Source organism: Sceloporus undulatus, chromosome 7, assembly GCF_019175285.1.
Source record: "Sceloporus undulatus isolate JIND9_A2432 ecotype Alabama chromosome 7, SceUnd_v1.1, whole genome shotgun sequence".
In the NCBI taxonomy this organism is placed as follows: Eukaryota; Metazoa; Chordata; class Lepidosauria; order Squamata; family Phrynosomatidae; genus Sceloporus; species Sceloporus undulatus.
In genome coordinates this window covers 28,144,106-28,171,930 of record NC_056528.1, presented here as the reverse complement: position 1 = coordinate 28,171,930, position 27,825 = coordinate 28,144,106, and the positions used below count along the sequence as shown (strand labels likewise).

Below are 27,825 nucleotides of genomic sequence, written 5' to 3'. Positions count from 1 at the left end.
GTGCATCGTCTAAGACCTAAAATGGGGTGAAACTGCTTTATTTTGCTAGTGCGGGCAACCCCAAAGAACAAGACTTGGGACATCATCAAACATTTCCATATTTAATAAGAAACATATTCAAAACAGCAATGCGTACTGAGTGCTCCTCTGGGGAACCGGATTATGATAGCATTGGTCATATTATATGCGCCTGTGTTAAAAATCCGGCAGACGTTCATCGGGGCAAGGAGAAACCAAAGCCAAACCAGCAAGGTGGGACGGGGAACCTTCAGATCAGAGAGAAGCTAGGGTTATATTCCTATAGAAGGGACTTACAAGCTGTCCTTGCACCGCATCTGAGGAAGTAGACTGAAGTCTACGGAAGCTCATGCTGCCAATTTCTTTCTTTCCATGGGTTTCAAAGGTGCGACAAGATCTCTCTGCATCCTGATTCCAGAGACTAATACGGCTATATCTTTGAATTCTTGCACCACAGTGAGGCCTAGTGGCGAAGGAGGGAATGCATCCTCATCACCTCTGGTTGCCAACTCTTAAGTAGGATTTCTGAACAGTCTTGAATAATTCAAAAGGAAGTCCTGGAACAGGCAGGCAAAATCCTTTACAGAGAAAACATCTGCAGCATCGCACTTGCAGTTGTTCCTCGGTTGTCTTCTCTCCAAACAACCACTTGCAGGAAAAAGGAGGGCAAGACTTAATACAGCATCGTCCCTGAGCTCCCTCATCACTGTTCAAGCAAACCGAATTAACAAAGAAAGCCCTGCCAAGCTTTCAGGGCAAAGTAGAAGCAGGTAATGGACTGGCTATGGATCTTTGCGGCTTACTTGCAAGAATGTCTTTTCGGGTGGAGAGGAGCTCAATTTTTTCCTGCTAAGCCTCCCATCCCATTTCATATCTTGTTCATTCCTGAACTCAACCAACAAGCTCAAAGTTAGCTAGGTCCTTCCCACTAATAAACTCTACTTGCAAGGTAGGCCAGTTTACCGTCAATTCTCATTTTATCACCAGAAACCGACAGAAGAGACTGGAAGCAAGAAGAAGGGGAAAGGAAGTAAAACAGATTTGAAGAGGCAGAAGTCAAGAGACAACGGCTGAGCTGGACCTCGCATTTTCCATCATGTCCTAGGTTTTCCAAAATGGACAGATCCTTCTGTATCTTTGGTTGGATCTCTCTTTTATTTTTCCAAAAAGGCATTGCTTCTGCTACCTATTGACTGCATCACCAGGCTCAGTAGGGTGGGCCGATGAGACGTCGAACATAGGATTTTGCATGGAGGGTTCGGATTCCTATCAACAAGAAAGACATTTTATTTAGAGTAATACAGTCAGCCCTCTGTATCTATGGATTCCTTATTCAGAGATTCAAACATCCACAGTTTGAAAATGTTTTTAAAATACATAAATTCCAAAAAGCAAACCTTGATTTTTGCCATTTTATATAAGGGTTACCATTTCACTATGCCACTATATTCAATGGGACTTGAGCATCTACAGATTTTAATATCCATGGGGGATCTAAAAACAAATCCCAGTGGATACCAAGAACCCACTGTAGTCGGGTTGCTGTAAGATGGAGGTGGGAAAAGTGTGGTCCGGGGGCCAAATGTGGCCCCAAAATCCCTTTGGGTGGCCCTTTCACACTACACAATTGTAACCCTATGGTTCCACTTTAAATGCCATGGCGACATCCTATGGAATCCTGGGATTCACAGGTCAGAGAAGGATATTTTGAATTCTCTAGTGCCTCCCCGAACTACAAAGCCCAGAATTCCACAGGGTGCAGCTGTAGGCTGTTAAAGTTGAATCATACGACATTATCAGACAAGGGAAATTGGAAGTATAATCCAATGGCAATCCGAATGCAATCATGGGGTTTAACGTTATTGCATGATAGACTACCACACGCAAATTCAGGCAATGGGAAGTCAGTCCGAACGCAATCATGGAGTTTCACGTTATTGCATGAGAGGTGATCACACGTAATTTTGGGCAATGGCAAGCTATTTTCGGGCAATGGGAAGTCAGTTTGAATGCAATTTGAATTCATGTAAATTCACTGAACTAGTGAATTCATGTGAAAGCGTTCAGGCCCCACTTTCTTTTCATTCAAAATAAGAGAAGTTCCTCCCATGTGATAAACTCCATAGACCTCTGCCACACTGCAGAATCAATGCGGCTTGACACGGCTTTAACTGCCATGGGCTCCATCCTAAGGAATTCTGGGATATGTAGCTTGTTGGGGCACCAGAGCTCTCTGACAGAGAAGGCAAAATACTGTATCTCACATAACGACAAATCCCGGAATTCTACAGCACTGAGCCATAGCAGTTAAAGTGGTGCCAAACTGCATTAATTCTGCAGTGCAGATGCAGCCATCATGGAATAATTATAGGGTATGAAAGAGTATTAAACCCCATTGTGGCAGAAGCCAAACTCATTTCAGCTCCCAGCTGGTGGCTTCCATGTCAGTGGGGTGGCCAAGCCACTCCAGGTTTTAGTTGGCACTTCGGAGGAGTTATTCATGGCACACAACCTTATCACCCCCAAAAGAAAATAAGTTCGGCATCTTGAATAGCTCCTTTAAAGCTTGGATAAGTAAAATTTGGGGGGAGAGAAGAAAAAGGAGGGCCTGTTTTGTATCTCCTCTTTTTTCTGCCCCCAAAACTGACAGGTAGCCCAAAGCCGCAAATGAGAATTAAAGGTGTCAAAAAGGAAGAGGACAGAAAGGCCAGCAGGAAAGGTGGCCGCAAGGAGGGAACGAGGCAAAATAATGCTGCAAAGTGATGATGGGGATGTGGTCGTAGGGAATTAAAGGAAGAAAAGAACAGGCACACGTCCAATTTTTATTTTAATAATTAAAAAAGCACTAATGAAGTAGGTGGCAATGAAGAGTCAGCCATAAGGCACTCAGTACCTCCAAAAACAGGGAGAAATTGGCATGATATATAGAGTGGGCAGAATGGCTAGAGCAGGAACCTTCCCTCTTTTTCAAGACCCGAGGTTTGAGATTTAGCTTAAATGTTCCTATTTTCATATCATCTCTTCTTGTGCAGTGAGTTTCGCAAGCAAATTAAGCAAGTGTCCAGAGATGCCCCCCCTTAAGCTCATGGCCAAGACTGGGGGGTACCTACCGGAGGGTCACTGCTCCCACCTTACCACCTGGCGCAGGTGTAGCTCACTTTCGGCGGCCACGATCGGCTGTTCGTTCTGCAGGTGGTAATTGATCAGATGGCTGATGCTTTCGAACAAGGCATCCTTTGTTCTCACCTGGAGCAAGAAAGCAGTGGGTTGAACAACTCCCATATCTCTCTCTCTTATCAAAACTCCAAAACACACATCTGAGGAAGTTGGCTCAAGTCTATGAAAGCTCACGCTACCAACTTCTTTCTTTCACTTCGTCTCAAGGTTGCCAAAAGATCCCTGTGCAGATTGATTTTTTTCAGGCTAATACAACTATATTTTTGAGTCTTATCAAAACAGGCAGTGTAGACCTGTGGTTAGATCACTGGACCAGGAGGTTAGAAATCAAGTCCTCCCAGAGCCATCCAACTCACTGGGTCACCCTGGGCCCATCACTTTCTGCAACCCTGGCTCACCTCACCTGGTAGTTGTAAATACAGTCTGAGCCCCATATCTGTGGGGTCATAACCTCATTTTCATTTACCCATGTCTGCGGGTAAAAAGATCTCACTGGAACTTTGTGGCAGATTGCTTTTACCTGAGACTACTGGGAAGGACAAGAATCTGTCCCCTCTTCTCCTTTCCTCTCCTGCTGAGTTAACTGAGTGCAAACTACTGTTGCACTTTGCACTCAGTTTGCAGGAACTGAAGCACACTGAGGACCAAAAAGGAAGGCAGGAGGAGGAAAGAGAAACTGGGACATTTTAAAAGCAGCCGAAAAAGTGGGACAGCAGAGGATTAGTAGAATCCCAAAAACCCAACCTGAGAAAACTACCCACATGCACCCTTGTGTAAGAGCCAGCATGGCATAGTAGCTTGGATGTACTACGACTCTGGAGAATAGGGTTTGAGTCCCAGCTCTGCCATGAAGCCCACATGGGCAAGTCGCAGGGGAAGGCAGTGGCAAACCTCCTCTGAAGAAATCTTGCCAAGAAAACCCCATGATAGGTTCTCCTTAGGGTTACCATAACTTGGAAACAACTTGGAGGCACACAACAAAAATGCACACACTTGCACTACACATTGTTCCTTTTTCTGCCACACATGAAGTTCCCCAAAAAAATTCTTCTGTGTCCAAGAAACCCTACCTCTCTGGTACTTACCACTCCTTCAGGGTCCACCAGGAGCAAATGCTTTGGCTGCCCGCTGTGCATTCCGGTCAGGACATATTGCCCTGGGTTGGTGATGCTATCCCTCACCAAAAAGTCTCCGTCCATCTGCAGCAGTTTCTCCGCATCCTTCCGGCTCATCTTGCCATGGTACCACGGCTCTTGCTTCAACTGTTCTTCTGTTGGGGCAATGGGGGCTTTCCGGGTTGGTGGGCTGGGCCAGTGGTCCTCTATATGCAGGCCGCTGCCCATGCCGCAAGCCGACATGGATTCGTGAAGCTTCAAAGCGTCTTCGAAAGGCCCTAAGAGAAACCCAATTGTCATTATTGGTTTGATGGTGATTATTATTACCATCATCGTTTATCCTCATATGCTCCCTTTTCCCAAGGATCTCAGTGTAGCATAGGTGCCACTTCCACCTCCCCGCTTTTATCTGCAACGTTTATTTATTTAGAGCATTTCTATCCCACCCTTCAGCCAAAAAGGCTCCCAGAGCGGCTTACGAATTGTTAATTTGACAGTTCCCTGCCCTCAGCTTTACAATCTAATAAGACACTAATAAGCCTCTTCTTCAGACCTCAAAGCAAGAGGTAGGAATCTCAGGGGAAGAGTGATGCCTTGCAAAGTACATGTACAGAATGATTCAAAAAGAATTGTGCAAAACCAGATAAGGACAGCTTTATTTTTGCACCATTCTTGTTGAATCACTCAGTATATGTGTGTATCCTTCATTTGTTAGAATGTGTGTGTTTTTACCTGAATGCTGTACTCTGTGCAACTATAATTAAAAAGCTTAAGATATCATGCCTAATGGCATTACCAGACATGCCCTTGGTAACATCGCATTGAATCACAGCTGGAAGGGACTTCAAGGGCCATCCACTCAAACCTCATTCTGCCATGGAGCAATAAATAATCCAGGCACCCTCAACAGATGGCCATCCAGCCCCTGTTTGACAATTTCCATAGACGGAGATCCCACCACCCTCCAAGGCCGCGTCTTCCACTGCCAAACAACTCTTACCATGAACAGGTTCTTCCTAATGTTTAGGTGGAATTTCTTTTCCTGGAGCTTGGCTCCATTGCTCCAGTTCCTATTCTCTGGAGCAGCAGAAAACAAGCTTCCATTCTCAATATGATATCCCTTCAAATACTTAAACAGGGCTAACATGTCACCCCTTAACCTTCTCTTCGCCAGGCTAAATATACCCAGTCCCCTAAACCCCTTTTCAGGAGCTGGTTTCTAGACCTTTCACCATGCTAAGAAAGGTGGAGGGAAATAGAAAGAGAAGAAGGCCAGATGCTAGATGGATGGGCTCTATTAAGGAGGTCACGGGTATGAGTTTGCAGGAACTAAGCAGAGTAGTGGAGGACATGGTCTTTTCTGACTCTACAATTCTATAATTCTAACTAGGGGTGTCATTGGAGGGGTGTGAGGGGTGTGGATTTTACTAGATGACACCTCAGAGGATGTTGTGACCTGGTGCGCTGGTGGGAAGGTGCCATCTTCAATTGCTAATCTGCTGCTCTTCCCTTTCCCATCAGTGAGCAGCTCCACCAGATCCAGAAAAGGCTGTTGAACAGTGGAAAGGGGGTATTAAAAAGTGACCCGCACCAAGTGTTAAATGTATTATGTATGGTACTGATTCTAACTGACAATCTGAGAAGACAGGAGAAAGGTATGAAAAACAAACGAACTGAAATGAAGGGAAGGTTAAGAGGTGATATGATAGCCCTGTTTAAATACTTGAAGGGATGTCATATTGAGGAGGGAGCAAGCTTGTTTTCTCCTGCTCCAGAGAATAGGACACAATGGAGCAATGGATGCAAACTACAGGAAAAGAGATCACACCTCAACATTAGGAAAAGCTGTTTCACAATGTAAGACGGAGGCTGGTGGAGTCTCCTTCGTTGGAGGTTTTTAAACAGAGGCTGGATGGCCATCTGTCGGAGGTGCTTTGTGTATTTCTGCTTGGCAGGGGGTTAGATTGGATGGCCTTTGAGGTCCCTTCCAACTCTATCATCCTATGATTCTATGATACTGATTGTAACCGACAATTTGAGAACAGAGAAGAAAGGTATGAAAAATAAATGAACTGCATAAAAACGTAAGGACATGGAAAACAGGAAAATCTGCATCCTCCTTAAAAGGCAGGAAGAAGGAAGGAAGAAAAGGTACAAACAATCCAAGCAACTTTCTGGAAACTATTAGTTTGCCTGGGAATGAAATAACAAAAACCTGGCACTGCCCAAACCATCCTGGGGAAAATGTGTTTAAATTCAGTATCTATGTATAATTGCCCCTTGAGGTCTGGATTCAAGAGCTTGCCCCAGAAATGTACATGGCCCAAGTTTCTGCTCCTTGTTCCTACTCTGGGAAGTTCTCTCCCTCCCATCCTCGGCATCTGTGCGTCTCGTGGATTTGGTGGTATTTCTGTTCCCCTGCTGCTGCTCTTATATAAATGCACCCAGAGCATCATTTTGGAGTGGGAAGGTGATATTAATAATACTATTATTCAGCTTGGCAAGGTGGGAGTGTGGTGTTCCGTTGGTCCCCACCGCCTCCAGGCGCAATGGAGAAATTAGAAACAGAACCACAAGGACCGCAACCCCCATCCTCCTCCATCAGCTCTGGCTCTTACTCATATCAAACAGGTCTTTGGGGGGGCTGTTGTCAAGCAGCCGGTGCCCCCCAAGATCCGCCTCCCAGTTGTCCAGATTCTGGGTGTTCACATACATGTGGTCTTCATAATCTTGGGATCCCAGTGGTTTTCCATCTGCTTGAACGTAGCCATCGGAGCTCAACCCTGGGAAGAGGAATGCCAAGAATATTTTGCAGTTTTTCCAGTGCTACAGCGCCAGAGCAGCTCTATTGCTAGTGTGAGTGCTGTTGCTTATTTGGCCCAAGAGAAAGGTTTTCGGCCTATTTGGGAGAACCGCAAGGTTTGTGGAAATACCGAAATATTAGCAGGGAATAGCAGGAGGGAATCAAAACTGAGGCTAGGATTTTCTCGGTAACAGTGAAATGCTGGCTGTTTGGAGGGAGACAAAAAAACAAGTGAGGGCTGGAACGCAGTTCTGGAAGAGGATGTGAATGGGACAGCAAATTCCACACTGCAACATTTTACTACAGCTCTCACTTCTCTACTAATGGTATGCCTATGAGATCTCAAAGTAAGCACTTTTTACCACATCTGCCAACCTATCTGTGTCTTCCCAGACCCACCCCATCCCCTCCGCAGAGTCTGAAATGAGTCCAGTCATTACCGTGAGAGTCAGCCTCCCAGTTCAAGTTTGCATGACTGCTGGGATCTCTCCTGGAAGGGGATCCAACCTTTGGGGAAGAAATTTTGGAAGACAGGGAGGTCACCATTGCATGTCAGGCCAAGCTGCTCCACAACTCTCTTCTAGGACCATTATGGATCTAGCTTTCCCTATAGGAATGTGGATGCAGGGGTGTCACTAGGTCAGTGCGGGGAGTGTGGACTGCACCGGGTGACACCTCATAGGGAGGTGAACTTCTGGTAAAGTGGTAACTCCTGCCTGTCCCAAGACACCCCCAGCTGCCCCCTTTCACCAGCTTGGCACCTGTGCCAACCATTGACTACATTCGCTGGTTGGGGTGGGCACTGCTGCCACCTTCTGGGTCTGGTGGGGCTGCTGGCTGAGCAGAAAAGGGAGACAACACCATGAGTTACTGCACTGGGAGGACACCAACCCTAGTCATGCCATTGCCTAGATGAGAGGGTGTTAAAACTTGTTGCATGGTTGGCCATTAATCCTGGATCAAAACCAGTGGCGCTCTTATAGAGGGATGATTGTGATTGCAAAATGGATCCTCCATTCAGAAGGGTAGCCTACTTCTGTTTACTAACCACCATCAACTCAAAGCAAGGAGATGTCAGTGCCTTTAGGTCCTGTTTATGGCCTTCCTATTTATTGTTATTTGTTTTGTTCAAAATATCGGCTATATCGAGAGCCAGTGTGGTATAATGGTTTGAGTGTTGGACTAGGATTCTGGAGATCAGGGTTCGATTCCCAGCTCATCCATGAAACCCACTGAGTGACCTTGGGTGAGTCACATTCTCTCAGCCTCAGAGCGAGGCATTGATCAAATCCCCCCCCCCAAAAAAAAAACAAATCTGGCCAAGCAACCCTGTGATAGGCTTGCCTTAGGGTCTCTGTAAGTCAGAAATGACTTAGAGGCACACAAGAAGAAGAAGTTTGAATTGTGTGTAGTTTCATTGTGTGATAGTAACACTTGCTGGTCAGTTCTAACAATGAAAGTCACCACATTGGACTTATAGGCCTGTTACAGACAGCCAAAATAAAGCTGCTTCGAGTCACAGTGGAGCTATCGTGTTTCAATGATGCATGGAAGTCGCCCACCAAAGCCACGTCTCCAGCCCTAAGACTGGAGTGCAGCTTTGGTGTGGCTTCTGGACTCTTAGGCATCATTCAAACACCATACCTCCACTGTGACTCGAAGCAGCTTTATTTTGGCTGTCTGTAACAGGCCATAGTTTCTTAATAAAGGTTTCTGAGTTTCTACTACCTAGCCTAAGTTTCTGAAATTTGGTATCCTGCTGGGCTTGACACCTGGTGGCCCAACAGGTCAAAGCGGTAGTCACCTGGCTGAAATGGCTGGCATACGAAAATGGCACGTGGCCAAGCGATGCGCTATGCTGGAGGCGAGAATCCACCAGGCCTCCAAGGGGCGGCTCTTTGCCAGGGATGCTGTTGTAGTAGTCATGCTCCGACGTTTCCTCCTCCTCGCCCCATCCCGAATCTTCCATCCCCATCGTCCTGACAAGAAGGACCAAAGAGTCGAGTTAAGGATGAGAGAGAGTCAAATATCCCCTCTGGGTTTAAGACTGAACCTATCCAAGGTGCTACGCTCTAATGCCCCCACAAATAGATTTAGAAACTTCTTCACCTCCTCTAATGTTCACACTAGAACTCAGAGCTGCTTTCCTGATTCAGTGACACAAAGCCAAAGCTGCCAAATGTTAAGGATTTGGTTTCAGCTGGGTTTCTTTAATACTCAAAGGAAGCAATAAGTTTGGAGCAATTTTGGCTACATCTGTACTGCAGAAATAACACAGTTTCACTTCCATGGTTCAATGCAATGGAATCTGTAGTTTTGTAAGATATTTAGCCTTCTCTGTCAGAGAGCTCTGGTACCACAACAAACTACAAATCCCATTACTCTAGGAACGTATTCCAAATATTTATTAATATTCGTTCCATCCCCACTGCAAAGTTTTTCATAACTTGGGACTTGTTTGGGAAAAATCTGGGTGTGTTAAAATCTTGGAGGTATTGTATTATTATTATTAATATTATTATTCTTTATTTATATAGCGCTATCCCTGCCAAAATGGACAATGCACCCAAATCCTTGCAAAGGGAAGTTTTTCCCCCCTTAATGGTCAATCTTGCATCCAAGATGGAAAGAAGAGAAGGCTGACAATCCCAGTTATATCTCCCATCTACCAAACTACCTACCTTTCCTGTGGGTTGATGGTTTTGGGAGGGCTGTGAAGGTATTGCTTGAAGCGGAGTTCGAAGGCCTGTCCGACCGTGCTGATGACGCTCTGCGCCAATCCGTTGCAGCATTCCAAGATGTGGCACGCTACGGAGGCAGGAAAACACACAATGAGTTGTTATTGTGGTGGTTGCTATTTATCCAGCCTTTCCCCCAGTATATGATTCAAGGCATCTTAAAACAGAGAGACAAACACACAGGTAAAATTCACAGAATGCAAAAGTTCACTATCAAAAAACCCAGTTAAAAACATGACCCGTTTAAAAAAAGGCACAACAAAAATCACAGGTAGAAAATCCAGCACATTATTTACAAGGATCAAGCCCTGAAATGTTGAAACAGGGCTATCGTGTCACCTCTTAACTTCTTGACCTTCAGGCTAAATATACCCAGCTCCCTAAGGCCTCTTTCCCACTTATGAAAAAAGCGGCTTGCGATCCAAATCGATGGATCGATTTGACAGCGGGGCATGGTTCCCACTACATTTGCCCTGGTCGCATTTTTCCCCCCTGTAAAACAACCCACTTGTGGTTCACATTCACGAATGAATTGGTTCAAAATGGACCCGCTCCAGCCAGCTGAAGAGCAAATTTAAATTGATTCCTATCCACATCTGGCTCACACTTGTGCAGAATCGATTCATCCAAAAAGACGCGGAAAACATCAGCGTCAAAAAAGACATGGGTTACATGGGTCTAGCGCATGCCCCCCCCCCCCCAAATCACTACAGCGAATCGCTTCGAATAGGAACCAGGGTCATTTGAACTGGTTCAAACTGATCTGCGATCTGGTTTAAAAGGTAGTGGGAATCAGGTCTTAATCTCTCCTCATAGGGCCTGATGGTTTCCAGATCTTCCACCATCTTGGTCACCCTCCTCTGGACACTTTCCAGCTTATCCATATCCTTCTTGAATTGTGGGGCCAGAATTGGACACAATATTCCAGGTGAGGTCTGAGCAATGCAATATAGAGTGGCACTAAGATGTCTCTTGATCTACACTCCAATTGAAAGAACACAGTCCTTCAGAAAACCTGGACCTGTGCCATACAGGGCTCTCTATAGGGACAGAGAAATGGCATCCCCAGCAGGTCTCAAAATGCAACAAGATTCATATGGCGGAATCTGGGCCTTCAAAAACTCTATTGGCAACCAGTATAGCTGTTACAACTTGGTAACTGTATGTTCTCTGCATCCAAGTTGACTTTTGGGAATGCAAATAGTGGAAAACCTTATGGGGAACCTGGGAATTGTAGTCCAAAAAAGTTATTTTTTCCAAGCAGAGTCACCCTCCTAAGGCAATTCCGTTACCTCGCTGGTTGATGGGGTCCTTTGCAACATATGCCACATAGTCTGTTGTGTCCTAGAGCAAAATAATAAGAATAAGGATAAGAATAAGAATAAGAAAGCAGAGACATGTTATTAAAGATTTCAGTTCCAGTTAGTGGAGATAAAAAGTGAAGAGAAGGACCCAAGGAAAACAAGGCAGTTGAGAATGAGGATCAGTACGGAAGAAAGAAAGATTTCCTGGTTTTTGCAACAGTACTAAAGATAATTCGACACAGCATTTGGGGGGGGGGGGGGGGGGGGGAACAGTGGCACCCAGTAGATGTCCATTGATACTGCCAAAGAGAAAAGAAGGGAAGAGGACAGAGATCCAAAAAGCTGAAAAGGAAGGATTGGGGAAATGAATATAAAGTAGGTGAATGAAGAACAAAAGGAGGGCCTTTTTGACCACCAATAATGAAATGCACAATATGTTTGATCCCCAAAATGCGTGAACCACCAGGAAAACATACTGAGAACCATAGAATCACGGAAGAGATCCCAAAGGTCATCCAGTCCAACCCAATTCTGCCATGCAAGAAGATGTAATCAAAGCTCTCCCAGCCAATAGCCATTCAGCTTCTGTTTAAAAGCCTCCAAAGAAGGAGACTATACCACTCTCTGCGACAGCATCTTCCACTCTCCAACAGCTCTTACTGTCAGGAAGTTCTTCCTAATGTTGAGGTGGAATCTCTTCTCCTGTAGCTTGATCACCAACAATGGTCTGCCCTGGCCTCACATCGGGAGGCATGGAGATGCACTATCCACGATGGTGCAGCCTTTTTCGAAAGTTCACGGCGAACGAGTCTCGAAGAGAAACGACAACGCAGAAAGAACTGCAACCCGGAAACATCACCCAAGGAGACCTTCCGCTGTGCTTTCTGCAACTGGACCTGTTTGTCCCAGATTGGCCTTTTTAGTCACCAACGCACTTGTACAAAGCGCGGGATGAGTCCTTCCTGAATCTTCATTCGCGAAACGAAGCCAGAGAGAGAGAGAGAGCTTGACTCCATTGCTCCATGTCCTAGTCTCTGGAGCAGCAGAAAACAAGCTTGCTCCATCCTCTATATGACACCCCTTCAAATATTTAAATGTGGCTATCATGTGTCCCCACCACCACCACCACCTTAACCTTCTCTTCTCCAGGCTAAACATCCCCAGCTCCCTAGTCCACTCCTCAGAGGGCTTGGTGGTTTCCAGACCTTCCACCATTTTGGTTGCCCTCCTATGGACACGCTCCAGCTTCTCAACATCCTTCTTCAATGGTGGTGCCCAGGACTGGATACTCACATCCTTGTAGGCCATGTGTTGTCCTAAAGTTCAAATAGTCAACAACAGGGTGTGTGATCTCACTCAATGGTGATGGTGGAGGAGGAAGATCACACGGTTCAAGTGCTGGCTCCTGCTTGTTTGTGAGCGTAGTAGAGATGCCATCAAGGTGGACTGGAGGCTTTTGTAGCTTGTATAATTCTGACATGTGTCTGGCTGGAGGATTCGAGAGCGTGCGATTGGAAGAAAGGACTCTGCTAACATCTACTTTTCATTTTGCACAGGACTTGAATGTTTTCTTGCTCTTAAGGAAAACACTAAACAATGGAATCGATTGCCCCAGGAAGGGGCAAACTCTCCTTCAACTGCAGTCCCTAAGCAGTGGTTGGACAGCCATCCATTAGGGATGCTTTAGCTGTTGGTTCTTGAACTGGCAGAAGTGGACTAGATTATGATTGGAGGTTCCCTTCCAACTCTTGCAATTTTTATGATAATATTAAGGAAGGAGGTGGAGGAGGAATTATGCTGAATTAGAGGTAACATGACAACTGAATTAAATACCTGGAGGGATGTCATGTAGAAGATGGAGCAAGCTTGTTTCTGCTGCTCCGGAGACTAGGATCCAGACCAATAGATTCAAATGACAGGGAAAGAGATTCCACCGAAACATTAGGAAGAACTTCTTGACTGCAAGAACTGTTCCAGGAGGTGGTGGACTCCAGTTTCCTGCTTTGGAGGTCTTTAAGCAGAAATTGGATGGACTTTCAGGAATGCTGTACTTGTGGCAGGGAGTTGGATTAGAAGGTCTTTGTGTCCCCTTCCAACTATGAGACTCTATGATCCCAGATCTAACTTCTTTTTGTCATGCGCCTTCAAGTCATTTATGACTTATGGCATTTCTAAGATGACCCTATCACAGGCTTTTCTGGGGCTGAGAGTTTGTAATTCAGTGGGTTTCCCAGTGACAGTCTGTAACCCAGCGGGTTTCCATGGACAAATGGATAATCGAACCCTGGTCTTCAGAATCATAGTCCAACATTCAAATCACTCCCCACATTGGATTTCCCAGATCTAACTACCACTCTGAAGGGGTTAGTCTAGATATCCCTTGGGGTCCCTTTGAACCCTATGTTTCTATGATAATAGAGTTGGCCCTATGTACCCACAGATTCTTTATCCACAGATTCAAGCATCTGCAGCTTGAAAATATTCCAAAATAAAAATTCCCAAAAGCAAATTTTGACTTTGCTATTCCAGATAAGGGACAGCATTTGCCTCTGCCATTATATTTCATGAGACTTGAGCATCTACTGATTTTGGTATCTACAGGGAGTCCTGAAACCAAACCCTAGCAGATCCCACTGTATTAAGGAGTGGTTTGGGATTATCCTGCATTTCACTGATCCCAGATCTAACTAATCCGGGGGTTGGACTACATGACCTTCAGAGTCCCTTCCATCACTATAATTCTCTGACCATCTTAATCCAAGAGAAGTATTTTTCTTGCATTTCATGGCTCTAAACTCTTTCTGCTCTCCCTTTTCCCATCCATGATTGAAGGTTTTGGAAGTGGGGGCTTACCGTATCGCCCCCCGAAGCGAAGGAGATGGATTGCATATGATGGTTCGCGATGATCTAGGATGGAAACAGACAAGGAGAAGATGGGATGCAGAGGGAGGATGTTGAAACAGATGCGAGGAGGAGGAGGAGGAGGAGGAGGGAAAGGTTGGAGGGAGGTTTTAGCAATCATCACTCAGCAGATCAGATCGATCAGAGCCATGGGAGAGAAGGGAATTGAATTGATCCCTCTGCGGGCCAAGCCATCCTCCTTGTAACCATTAGCCGCCTCTGTTCCTCCGGGCCTGAGTGGAGGCAGGGGATCAAAATAGACACAGAAAATACATTCCCAGAGATGGAGGCTTTTATTTCTCAGCATGCCAAGAAGATCTCGGTCCATTCTGCGTTCAATTCTCACCATTTTTCAAGCACTCTCCGTCACATTTATGAAGCGATTGCCTTGTTTTGTTTATGGCTTGAAGGCTATTTTTTACCACTATCCCTTTAGCGTTTTATTTTAACAGCTCCGAATATTCATCAGTCATCGCTTTAATATGTATCAAGCGAATGAAATGAATGCAATCATTTTTGCTTATTTTCTTTTGCTTCTACTGAACTGATCTAAAGAAAAACATCCAACTGAATGGCTGCCATTCACTTTTTTAATATAAATGACTATATGTGTGCGCAAAATTGAACGGACCTGTTTTGCCACCTCCATATCCACCTAGGGGCTGCTGTGACATTACAAAGTAGGAGCATCTGTTGTGCAGCAATAGCCATGAAGAGACTGATGTGTCACGGTCTGATGTGGCATAGGCATCAATGCACATTGGAGTGCTTCCTAATGTGCATCCAGTCACTGCTAGGAAATGTCAGAGCACAACAGGGGTGCCTGATGTATATCAGAAGTGCCCAATGTGCATCAGGTGCCCACTGCATATTAGAAATGCTCAATGTGCATCAAAAGTGCCCAATGCACATTAGAAGTACCCCATGCACATCAGAAGTGCCCAATGTGCATCAGAAGTGCTCAATGAACAGCAGAAGTACCAAATGGACATTAGAAGTGCCAAATGTGCATTAGAAGTACCCAAAGCACATCAGAAGTACCCAAATCAGAAGTTGGATATCATTCTTTCACTTTGTGATATGCTTATACAATTGGTCTAGGAAGTATCATCCCAGGTGTCATCCATTACCTCTGTGATCCCTGATGGCTAGGCTCACTGACCCATGTAGTATAAGCCAGATTTCATTGCCCTGTTACTATACTATTTTTGCAGCCTTGTATCTTTAGTTTCAAAGTAATATATTTTGGAAAGTGGGAAGAGGGTAAAATTGATGCTTAGCTCCTTTTGACACATGTCTGAGGAACCCAGGCTTGGAAACATTTCATATTTGGGGCTTCATCTGCCAGAATCCCCCAGCCAACACGGCCATTGGGGGATACTGGAAGTTGCAATCCAAAGTACACAACTTGGCACCTGACCAATGGTGAGAATGCAAATGAGAAAGGACTTACCTGCCGGGTTGTCGGGATCATGAGATTCAGTCCATCGATGGAGATGTTGATGACAATGCTAAGGCCAGCAAAATGGAGGTTACTCTTGCCGAGGATTGAGAAAAGAGCTTTGTTCGGGGCCTGGAAAGAGACAAAGAAGTCCAAAAGATTTTGACAAAACCGGATAGAATCAAGTGGGGAAGATGCTGGGATTGCTCCGTTTCACATTACAAATATGAGGAGAGCTTCAGAGGCTGGAAATATGGCTGTTGCTGAGAGTTTATAGCCTTTTTTTAATTATAATAATATTTTTATTTATATTTTAAATAAATTTATTTATATTTTAAAAACTCACTTTTCCCAGTTCTAGTACCACACCAAGGATGAATTTATATTTCAGGGAACAGTCTAGTCACTGGCAATTATAATGCGAGTAGGGTTGCTTTAGACATTTGTCTAGTCGTTCCCAAACTTTGGTTCTCCGGATGTTTTGGATGTCAGCTTCCAAAATTCCTGACCATGGACCAAGCTACCTGGGGCTTCTGGGAGTTGAAGTCCAAAACACCTGGAAGATAAAAGTATGGGAATCACTAGGTGGGGACCCCTCTCTCCAAAATAGAACAGGCAGAGAGGAAGTCATGTTGTTGCCGTTGTGTGCCTTCAAGTCATTTCCAACTTATGGCAACCCTAAGGAGAAGCTATGATGGGGTTTTCTTGGCAAGATTTGTTCAGATGAGGTTTGCCATGGCCTTCCTCTGAGGCTGAGAGAGTGTGACTTGCCCAAGATTATTATTATTATTATTAACCTTTATTTATAAAGCGCTGTAAGTTTACACAGCGCTGTATCACTCTATGGGTTTCATGGCTGAGCTGGGAATCAAACCCTGGTCTCCAGAGTCATAGTCCAATGCTTAAACCTCTACATCACACTGACTTCCGAGGAAGTCATAGTCCCTCTATGTTCAGCACTGGTCAGGCTTCACCTGGAATTTGTTGTTATTGTTGTTGTTGTGTGCTTTCAGGTAGTTTCCAATCATAGGACTTCCAGCTCTTTAACTTCCATGGCTCAATGCAGTGGAATTCTGTGTGGTATCATTCTGTGAACCATTTAGCCGTCTCTGTCTGAGCTCCCTGGTGCCACAATAAACTACAGATCCCAGGATTCCACAGAATGGCGCCATGACAGTGAAAGCAATGCCAGACTGCATTAATTGTACAGTGTGGCGGCAGCCAGATGCTTTGATGCTATCTGCCCACATGGCCAAATGGGGTTCAACTGGATGGCCCTTGGGGGTCTCTTCCAACTCTAGGATTCTGTATATTCCTGCGTGGCAAGATGGGGTTCAACTGGATGGCCTTTTGGGTCCCCTCCAATTATAGGATTCTATGCTTCTCTGACAACCTGAGGCCTCCTTCATGGAACACAGATGTATCTCTATTAAAGTGCAGCCCTTACTCTTGAATTAAATAACTCGACACCGTGGCTACAGCGGCATTAAGTATTTAACTCGATCTTAATATAACACACACCCCTTTGTTTCAGGTATATAATACCCAGCTCTCTGACGGATTTATTTTTAGCCTTCTTTTATTGTTCCGACAGTATTCTGATTGCAGGGTTTTGAATACACTGATTAGGAGTCTTAACCTGCTAATCAGTTAATAGATCCAATTTAAATACATCTGCATTTTCTCCAAAGGCACTAGATAGTTACCATTTCTTGCAACCAGAAAAGGAAAATAAAATGGTATGACTGTCATTTAATAAATGATTTACACCCACACATTATTCAAAGGAATTGTAATGTTTACCCTTGATGTTAACATTTAGCCTCCCTTATTTTATTTTATTTTAAATTGATCTCATCCCTTGATGGGAGTTATAGTCCAGCAAACCTGGAGGGTAGTGGATCAGAGGCCGCTGTCTAAAGATATGGATTTACCATTCTTCCAATACACAATCCTGCAGAAAAGATTTGGTTCCTGTTTGCTATATGCAGGAAAATCAGGTAGAGGATGTAACCCACCTTTTTCTTCCACGTCCCCTTGACCCCTGGGACTGCCTCATACAGTCGGTTGATGGCTTCCCTGCAGCAAAAGACCATTTCAAGGTGGAAGTTAATACCAGGAAACCCAAAGGAGACATGAGTTATATATACAACACTCCTTCATTGCATGCCTTCATCTCCATTGCCCTGCCTTGTCTAATATTTGCTCTGATGGGCCTTGCACAGAGTCTTCCCATCACCATCAGCTTTTTAAATGTCACATACCAGGATTGAATTTGAGATCTCCTGCATTCAAAGCAGGTGCCGCTGAGGATGCATCTGCTTGCAAAACTAATGCAGTTTTGACACTGCTTTAACTGCCCTGGCACAGTGCTGTGGCATGTTGGAAATGGTACTTTTGTGAGATATTGAGTCTTCTCTATTAGAGAGTTCTGGTGCCACAACAAACTACAAATCCCAGGACTCCATAGCCTCAAGCCATGGCAGGTAAAGCGGTGTCAAACTGCACTAATTTTGCAGTGTAGATGCATCCTCAGTGTGACTTTGGGACCATGATCCCCCAAATCCACAGCCAGCAGTGCCAAAGGATGGTGGTAGTTACAATCCAGAGAGCAAGCGAGCAACATTTTGAAGGTCTGAACTCTGGCTTCCTAGAGGCAACTCTCCTTCAGTGTAACTTGGCTGCCTGGCACTCAACTCCAAAGTCATTGGGGTCAAAAAGCAGAGGGGTAGAGGCTCGTGAATTATGCATGGCCCTCCGTGGTTCAGGAGACACCTTCCCCTCTCCGGTTACCAATGATCGATCCATGCTGTGCTTAAGCCAGACATCTCCTGCATGCAATGGGTTCTCCCCCTCAGCTGGCCTGACAAGTCAAGTCGTGCCTTGGCAACCCAGCCAGTCCTTAAGAGCCAGACAGAAACATCCTATGATATGATGTGATAGCCCTGTTTAGATATCTGAAGGGAGGTCATACTGACGATGGAGCAAATTTGTTTGCTGCAGCTCCAGAGGCAAGGACCTGGAGCAATGAGTTGAAACTACAGGAAAAGAGATTCCACCTGAACGTTAGGAAGAACGTCTTTATGGTAAGATCTGTTTGACACTAGAAGAAGCAGCTTTGGAGGGTGATTTAATCTCAAACAGAGGTTGGAGGGCCATCTGTCAGGAGTGTTTTGATTGTCTCTTTCTGCATGGCAGAATCGGGTTGGACTTGATGACCCTTGGGTGTCTTCCAACTCTAGGATCCTATCATTCCTCACCCCGAAAACAGATGGAAACCCACACTTGCAAAGCAGCAGGAGGAGAATGGGTCCACTATGTTAGGGCAGGTGGACAGTGGATCCACTCCAAGCATCATCTTCATTGCAAACCATGCCCATTCCTCACCCTTAGGGCATCTCACTGGCCACCATGCAGTAGAGGAGGGCAAGCAAGTTCAGAGGCCAGGTGACCATTTTTTCCTGTCCTTGGGCACTCTCCATGGGCTTTTCTTCTGAACTTGAAAGCAACTGGTCAAAGTGCCGAGGCTCAGTACTTTGGACAGCTCTTTTAAATGCTTCAATCGGGACCTTGGATAGCTCCTTCTCAAAAACTGCCACCACCATCCCACCTTTACAAGAAATAGGTTTCTTTTACCCTGTGCAGAAACACAAAGGAAAGGAAAGGAAAGGAAAGGAAAGGAAAGGAAAGGAAAGGAAAGCTTACTTGGTAACTTGCGTCCGAGTATTGAAATCCAAGGACCTCATAGAGCGGAGAATCTCAATACACCCCATGTACTGCAATTGAAGAGGTGAGATAGGGAAGCAGGCGTGAATTAAAGTGACATAGGAACGGAAAGACTATTTGAACATATTTGAAAAATGGTAAAAAAAAATAAAATAAACCATGTTATTTGAATGTTGAGAAACCGCAAGGAGAAGAATTCGAGACGGATGAGAATCTTTGCAATGTAGGGCATACCCTTTATAATACAGATGGCCCTCCACATTTGTGGTTTTGATTTTTGCAGATTTGATTATTTGCGGTTTTGATAATATATCCTCTCTAGGAATCTCTAGGTCCTCCTGCAGAACTCTGAGAGAAGCAGACCATAGAGTTGTGCAGGAGAACCTAGACATACCTAGAGAAAATGCTTCTCTAGGCATTTGTAGGTCCTCCAGCATGATTCTATGATCAACTTCTGGCAGATGGTGACCATACAGATTCCTAGAGAGGTGTTCACTCAGGTAAAAAGAATAGCATTTACAGCAGCCATAGGAACATCAGTGATGGGTTTGCAAGAACTTTGGTTGGAAACATTTTGGGGTTTCCATCATATTTGCAATACACCATTTGTTCTTGGCCTGGCTCTCTGGCCCTGCATCATCGGGGCTGAAACAAGCGGTGGAGTACAGCCAAGGATAAATTCACCTGGCAAACATTCCGGCAGCTCAGATACTCACATCCATTTCATCGTCGGCCACGCCAGAGACAAGAAAATGAACCAATGGATTTTAAATGGCAAGAAAAGAGATTCCATCTAAACATTAGGAAGAACCTCTTGACTATAAGAGCTGTTCAACAGTGGCGTGGAGTGCCTTGGAGAGTGTTAGATTGTCCATCTCTTGAGCTCTTTAAACAGGGAGTTGGATGGATATATTTCATAAAATCATACATTTGCAGACCAACCCCTTGCCATGCAGGAACACAGAATCAAAGCAATCCCAAAGATGGTCATCCAGGCTTTCTTTAGAAACCTCCAAAGAAGGAGACTTGGTGAAAGCAGAATCAGCGTGTTTCAGGAGTGCTTTAGTTGTGTATTCCTGGCTTCGTAGGAGGTTGGACCTTGTGGTCTCTCCCAGCTCTACCTTTCTATCCTCCCATGATCCACAGTTCACTTTTTTCCAGATTTCTTTTCCCACGCTAGCTCAGAAGTGGAGAAAGTGTGGCCCAGGACTACATCAGATCCACGGGCCCCGATTTTGTCGCCTCCAAAGTCCCCTGAAGTCTCCTCACCCTCTGAATTTAAAAAAAGTCCCTTCCAATTTTGGGGACAGTATTCAAATAAACACTGAGCAAAAAGCCATCCCAATATTGATCAGCCTCTCCCTTCTACAAACTTCCATAGAAGTCTCCAATTCTATGCTACTATCATATCCATATCCTTCCCAAAATGGCAACCAGACGTAATGCATTGCTTCTGATCGCCATTTTGGGAAGGATACGGACAACAACAGAGAATTTGGGGGAAGTGTTTAGGCTGATTGTCTTTCTGACAGAGAGGCGGGGTAAAAATAAAGCTATTATTATTATTATTATTATTATTATTATTATTATTTACACTGTTGGAAGGGTGCCATAGAAGGGATTCGGGTGGAAAACTGGGCCCCATCCTGCATATAGGATGCATCCACACTTAACTGTCATGGCTCAGTCCTGTGGAATCCTGGGATATGTAGTTTGCTGAGCCTGGCCTGTTGGAGAGCTGGGGAGCCTCGCCAAACTACCACTCCCAGGACTTTCTAGGACAGAGTCAGGCAGTTAAAGTGGTGTCAAACTGCTTTAATTCTGCAGTGAGGATATATCCAACATTGTGCACCATTGCACTAGCGTTTTTTGTGGGAAATATTTGGACCTTGCAGTTCTGGAATGCTGTGTCTTGGGACCAATATACATAGCCTTGACCCCTGCTTTTAGTTGCCCAAAGCCTTCTCAATACCCTCACTTGAGCTAATAAAATTCCCCTTATTAAATATTGGTTATGAATGTGCTCTGGGACTAGCATTTTGGGCAACATGATGGGCAAAATCATAGCCATTTTGCTCCATGCATATTCAAAGCCACTTGTGCACACATCTGCCCTCAAAACTGGGCTTCCCCTTCCTTCTTTATCATTTGAATTTCCCTCACCACTGTCCATTGCTGGAAAAATAATGCAATATTTCCCAGAGATGCAAACAGCTCCATAATTTTCAAGGGGCTTCATAAATCCTTCCTGCCCAGCCATGGATTATGCTGAGACAAGGCCCTTCAAAGCAAGGGAAATTTGGCACCGGCATGTATTTTCCCTTTTGGATTGTGCCAACTTCTGTAATCGGAACAATTGAGCTCCTTTTCTTCTGGAAATCCCAGCTGAAGGAGCCATGATTTGCAACCTGGGCCTGGGTCAGGCCAGATGGAGCAGCCAAGGGACACCTCCTATGGCTTCCGGCCTCCATTTAACTGTCAGCATAAATTACCCCTAAATTAATTAAGAACGAAGGGTTAGCGAAAGCCACCCCATCTTCTAATTGACTTAAGAGGACACCGATGAGAAGGGCTCTTTGTTCAAATCCTTTCCTCTCTGTTTTAGATTTTATAGCTCTGCCTTCTCTGATCTCAAGGGCTCCACCATAATATTTTTAACATGTTTATTATTGCAAGCATACTTCAGTTAATAAACCCCCTGACAAAGAAGCTCCTTTTTAAAAAGGCCTTTTTACAGGAGCCCAATCCAGACCAGCATGAGCCAGTGTGGTGTAATGGTTTGAATGCCAGACTAGGACCAGGGTTCAAATCCTGGCTCGGCCATGGAACCCACTGGACCCAAACCCCAGCAGATACGAAGGGCCTACTGTCTGTGTAGATAAGATAGACGATGGATGGATGGATGGATGGATGGATGGATGGATGGATGGATGGATGGATGGATGGATAATAGATAGGTGATATAGACAAACAGGCATACAGATAGACAATAGATAGATAGATACAGTAGACAGATAGATAATAGATAAACAATTGATATAGATAGATGATAGACAGACAGACAGATAGGCGATAGATAGATAGATAGATAGATAGATAGATAGATAGATAGAGATAATTGATATAGATAGATAGACATACAGATAGACGATAGATAGATAGATAGATAGATAGATAGATAGATAGATAGATAGATAGATAATCGATATGGATGGATGGATGGATAGATAGATAGATAGATAGATAGATAGATAGATAGATAGATAGATAGATAGATAGATAGATAGATAGATAGATAGTTGATATAGATAGATGACAGACAGACAGACAGACAGACAGACAGACAGACAGATTAACAGAGCCAGCATCATGACATAGTCGTTTGAGTATTGGACTATGACTCTGGAGACCAGGGTTCAATTTCTGCTTGACCATGAAACCCACTGGGTGACCCTGGGCAAGTCACACTCTCTCAGCCTCAGGGGACGGCCATGGCAAAGGCAAAGCCCCTCTGGAGAAAGCTGCCAAGAAAACCTCATGATAGGTTCGCCTTAGGGTCTCCATCAGTCAAAAATGACTTGGAGGCACAGAACAACAACGTAAACAAATGCGGCAACCATGTGCTCAGATTGACTGTCTGGGTGAAGTTCTTACTTTTGTTCAAAACCCTTCTTTATACCCATCAGTCTTGTCTTAATAAACTATGCTGGGGAATAAAAACTAAGCTGTGGGGTTTATTGATTATTCTGCTTTCCTTTTGCATTCCTGCCACCAGCTGCTTCCGGCCTCAAAAAGATGACTTAATATGAGAAAGTTTTTCCCCAGCTCTTCTCTTGTAATAACATCATCCTCATTGCAATATTAACTATTTCTACTGGGGCCTGAACAATAGAAGACCATCCAGAGAGTGATAGTGGTTAGAAACTTCACCAAAATATTCTGGAATACAAACATCTCTCTTAAGAGTCCTTCTTTGTCTCTAACGGAGACACCGGCAGTTGTCACACTGCAAAATTAATGCAGTTTGGCACTGATTTAACTGCCCTGGCTCAGTGCTAGGCAATCCTGGGATTTGTAGTTTGTTTTGGCACTGGAGCTTTCGGACAAAGAAGGCAAAATAGCTGCCAGAACCATAAATCCCAGGATTCCATAGCATTGAGCCATGGTGTCAAACCACATTAATTCTCTAGTATAGACGTAGCCATATGCAGAAAGTCTGGGCCTTCTTTGATGGCATGGGAAGGCCTGGCAGAGCCAAATAGGTGCTCAGTCTTTTCCCAAAACATGTGCAGAGTGCACTTTTCTGTCCATAGAGAAATGCAAACAAGGGTTCGCTGTCATCAATCAGATCTCCTGACCATCCATTCCTAGGCTAGTATCTTGTTAGTAACATATGCAGAAGTGTAAGGGCAGAGTGGGACTTTTGGACCATGTTGTTGTTGTTGTTGTCTTTGTCATGTGCCTTTCAGTCATTTCCAAATTGTGGTGACCCTAAGCAGGATCTATCATAGGGTTTCCTTGACAACTTTCTTCAGAGGGGGTTTGCCATTGTCATCCTCTGCGGCTGAGACAGTGTGACTTGCCCAGGGTCACCCAGTAGGTTTCATGACTGAACGGGGATTCGAACCCTGGCCCCCAGAGTCATAGTCCAGTGCTCAAACCACTCTGGCCCCTTTGGACCATGATCAATGGCCTTATCCAGGAGAAGGCAGCTGATGCAGAGTTGCACATGTGGCATCACTGTGTACATGATAGTGCATTAAAGTAGACAGAGTAACATGCAAATTGTGTTGCCTCGACACATTACCTTTGTGCATCATGCCTCGTAATTGCACACACTGCCAGGCCTGTGCATGACACTTGCCACATTCATTGTAGGGGTTCAGTAACACAGCTCTCATTTAGAATGGGTTGAGTAACGCAACTCAGGAACCATTATGGTATAGTAGTTTGAACGTTGGACTGCGACTCTGGAGACCAGGATTTGAATCCCTGATCGGCCGTGGAAACCCACTGGGTGACCTTGGGAAAGTCACACTCTCTCAGCCGCAGAGGATGGCCATGGCAACCCCTCTGAAGAAACTTGCCAAGGAAACCCTACAATATAGGGCAGGGCGACCTGAAGTCCTAACCACAAAGGAAGAGAAGGCACCGCAAAAGGGAGGACATTAAAAAAAATGTAGGACATTACCGAATAAAAGTTAGATATACTAATATCAATAAAAATTCATATTTCTTGAACAGCTCAACATGAAGAAACATGCCCAGAAAACTACATGATAGGTCTGCCTTAGGCTCACCATAAGCTGGCAGTGACCTAAAGGCACACAACAATAACATGGTCCAAAAGCTCCACTCTGTGCTTACACTTATTAGGGATTGCCATATCATCATCATCATCATCATTTGTACCCCACTTTTATCCCATAGGTAAGACTCAAAGTGGCTTCCTGTCTGAAAACACAGTCCTGTACAATTAAAAACCTACAAAAGTAACCATCAAAATGCAGTTGAACCGTTACAATATTAAAACCGATCAGTTCTTTAAAAACAGAATACAAAAGATCAAAGCCCTTAAAAATGAGAAAAGCACTTAAAGAGAAAAGCCGGAAACAACTCAAAGGCACACAACAACAACAACAACAACAGCAACACAACTCTGGCAGTGGATATTGACGCAACGTTGGAGCAATGTCAGATGATCTCGGCCACAATCTCCAGGCATTTCCACCACAGAGTAAGGCCCAGATCTGCAACTGTCAACAAGCAGCATCCCAAACCTGATTCCCAGCATCCCCCATAAGGGATCCTTAACAAATATGACCCAAGTGAGGACTCCACTCTCACAACAAACCATGGACGTGTCCAGAGGAGGGCAAGCAAAATGGTGAAGTGTCTAGAAACCATGCTTTATGAGGAGCAACTAAGGGAGCTGGATATGTTTAACCTGGAGAAGAGAAGGTTAAGCGGTGATATGATAGCCCTGTTTCAATATTTGAAGGGGTGTCCTATTGAGGAGGGAGCAAACTTGTTTTCTGCTTTCCCAGAGACTAGGACACAGAGCAATGGATGCAAATTACAGGCAAAGAAATTCCACCTAAACATTAGGAGGAACTTCCTAACAGTAAGATGGTGTTCTCTTTCTTTGCAGAGCTTTAAACAGAGGCTGGATGACCATCTGTCAGGGGTACTTTGATTGTGGGTTCCTGCATGGACTGGCTGGCCATTCCAACTCTATGATTTTATGATTCCAGTGACAAGAAAGGAACCACTTACCCGGACGACGTATGACACTCCTGGACTGATGACCCTTTCATCCGGATGGAGCCACCCTTGGACCGGCTTGCTGATGAAACTCCCTTTGCGGCTCCACTCCTCTCCGGCCACTTTGTGGCCCTCGGCCCGTGGCACTTTCCTGCCGCCGGCCGGCCCTCCTCGCAGCCGGTTCATCACCTGGAGGCTGCAGGGAGTGGCACACACCGGTTCGCAGGCACTGAGAACTGCGGCCAGGCCCGACGTTGACCCTGCCGATGTTGCGTTGTTGCTGTTGTCACCGGTTTTGCCCGAGAGCTCTTTACTGGCACTCGAAGGGCTCCGGCTGAGAAACCCAGAGGGACTCGTGAACTTCCATTGGGGCATCTTGGGGATCAACATGCAGAAAGTGGTCCCGGATTCCGGTTCCTCGCCTAGCGGAGGAGACGAAGATGCAGGAGGGCGAGGAGGGCTTAGGGGTCCAGTTCCTGGGGGTGCCGGGGATGGGTGCAAGGTGGCCGCCACGACTTTGCTGCTCATGGCTGCCTTCTCCGAGGGCGTCAGTGCGTCGTTCCAAAAACGATCATACTTGGGTACTGCAAGCATGCCCTACCCTGGCGCGTCTGGCTAAGTGGTTTTAGAGTGCTCCTCTAGCCCTGCTTTTCCCCCCCCACTCGCCTATCATTGCAGCCACACAAACAGAGGCACACACATATCCAGAGCCAAACCCCTCCCGGAGAGCATCACAACCTCCAGCAACCATCTCCCCAAATCTCTGGGGAAGATCGGTTCACGCAGTGACGTAATGGCACGGTCTCTTCGCAGCTAGCCAACTGCTGCTGGAATCAAGATGATCCATGCACACACACACACAAAGACACACACACACAGAGAGAGAGGGGGACATTGCCGAGTTAAATATCACAGTCTCCTTCCAAGAACAGATGACTCAGGCTGCACAGAGGGAGGAGTGAAGGAGAGGAATAAATTCCATTTTGATTTGGAGGAAAGCATCAAGATTCAGAGCAGCTGAAAGAGAAGAGTAAAAATATGATGACCAATCTATATCATCATCGTCATCATCATCATCATCATCTTATATCCAGCCTTTCTTCCACTACAAGTGTCACAGCTGAGCAGAGAAATTGAACCCTGGTCTCCAGGGTCACCGTTCAACACTCAAACCACTATGCCACACTGGCCAATACAAACTTTATTGGCCAGTGTGGCATAGTGGTTTGAGTGTTGGACAGTGACCTTGGAGGCCAGGGTTCGATTCCCCGCCTGGCCATGAAACCCATTGGGCGATTTCAGGCAAGTCACACTCTCTGAGCCTCAGGGGAAGGCAATGGCAAACCTCCTCTGAGCAAATCTTGCCAAGAAAACCCCAGGAGAGATTCACTGCCTAAAGGTCACCTTAAGTTGGAAATGACTTGAAGACACAACAATAACATTGGCCTTAGTGTTGGCAGGTTTTCAAAACACTAATAAGGGATGGATGATCTTCATGACCAGTGCGGTGTAGTGGTTTGAGTGTTGAACCATGGCTCTGAAGGCCAGGGTTCGAATCCCAGTGGGCCATGAAAACCCACTGGGTGACCTTAGGTGTGTCATTCTCTCAGCCCCATAAAACCCTGTGATACGTTCACCTTGGGGTCACCATAAGTCAGAAAAGACTAGAAGGCACACCACCACAACAAAAGACTATAATGAGAGCCAGCATGGCATAGTGGTTTGGGTGTTGGACTGCAACTCTGGAGTTCAGGGTTCAAATCCCTGTTCGACCACTGGGTGACCTTGGGCAAGTCACATATGCTCAGTCTCAGAGGGTGGCCACGGCAAACTTCCTCAGCCAAGAAAACCCTGTGATAGGTTTTCATAGGGTTGCCATATATCATTAATAATAATAATAATAATAATAATAATAATAATAATAATATATTTATTTATATCCTGCCTCTTCCCGTAGGATCTAGGCGGCTTACAATCACAATACAATACAAAACAATCATGCAATAATAAAATCCAATACACAAATAAAATATAGCGCAATTCTAGTAAATTCATACAACATAAATAAGCCCCCCCTCCCCTCGCTCCTTGCATACATAACATTTCTAATATAAGAATGATGAAATATACATAACTTGACAACAGAATAGAGTAGTCAAAAGCTCTCCTTCATTGCAGATTTTTCAACAGGGGTTGTATGGCCGTCTTTTAGGGGTGCTTTAGTTGCAGATTCCTGCATGGCAGGGGGTCAGATTAGATGCCCCTTAGGGTTCCTTCCAGTTTTGTGATTCTATGTGCTAATATTCCTTACAGCAGCTTCCGCAGTGGGAAAGCTAGC

At 45.1% G+C, this 27,825-nt stretch overlaps 1 protein-coding gene across 1 annotated transcript; it reads right to left on the bottom strand.

The window, feature by feature from the left end:
- Positions 1–138: 138 nt before the first annotated feature.
- Positions 139–27,825, bottom strand: SHC2 (SHC adaptor protein 2). Its single transcript, XM_042480509.1, has 14 exons — positions 27,799–27,825; positions 25,500–26,504; positions 19,203–19,273; positions 17,516–17,576; positions 15,510–15,629; positions 14,009–14,062; positions 11,144–11,195; positions 9,795–9,921; positions 8,918–9,092; positions 7,554–7,620; positions 6,929–7,093; positions 4,281–4,588; positions 3,129–3,264; positions 139–1,284 (listed from the first exon to the last, which is right to left on the bottom strand). The coding sequence occupies exons 2-13, from the start codon at positions 26,079–26,081 to the stop codon at positions 3,136–3,138; spliced, it is 1,911 nt and encodes a 636-aa protein (XP_042336443.1). The 5' UTR covers positions 26,082–26,504; positions 27,799–27,825; the 3' UTR covers positions 139–1,284; positions 3,129–3,135.

Excerpts from the sequence above, each read along its gene's own strand:
- SHC2 (XM_042480509.1), bottom strand. The coding sequence starts at position 26,081 with ATGCTTGCAGTACCCAAGTATGATCGTTTTTGGAACGACGCACTGACG. Across the intron at positions 15,630-17,515 it reads AGGGGACGTGGAAGAAAAAG|GCCCCGAACAAAGCTCTTTT; the intron begins GTGGGTTACATC and ends GTCTCTTTCCAG. Across the intron at positions 11,196-14,008 it reads TCGCTTCGGGGGGCGATACG|GACACAACAGACTATGTGGC; the intron begins GTAAGCCCCCAC and ends ATTTTGCTCTAG.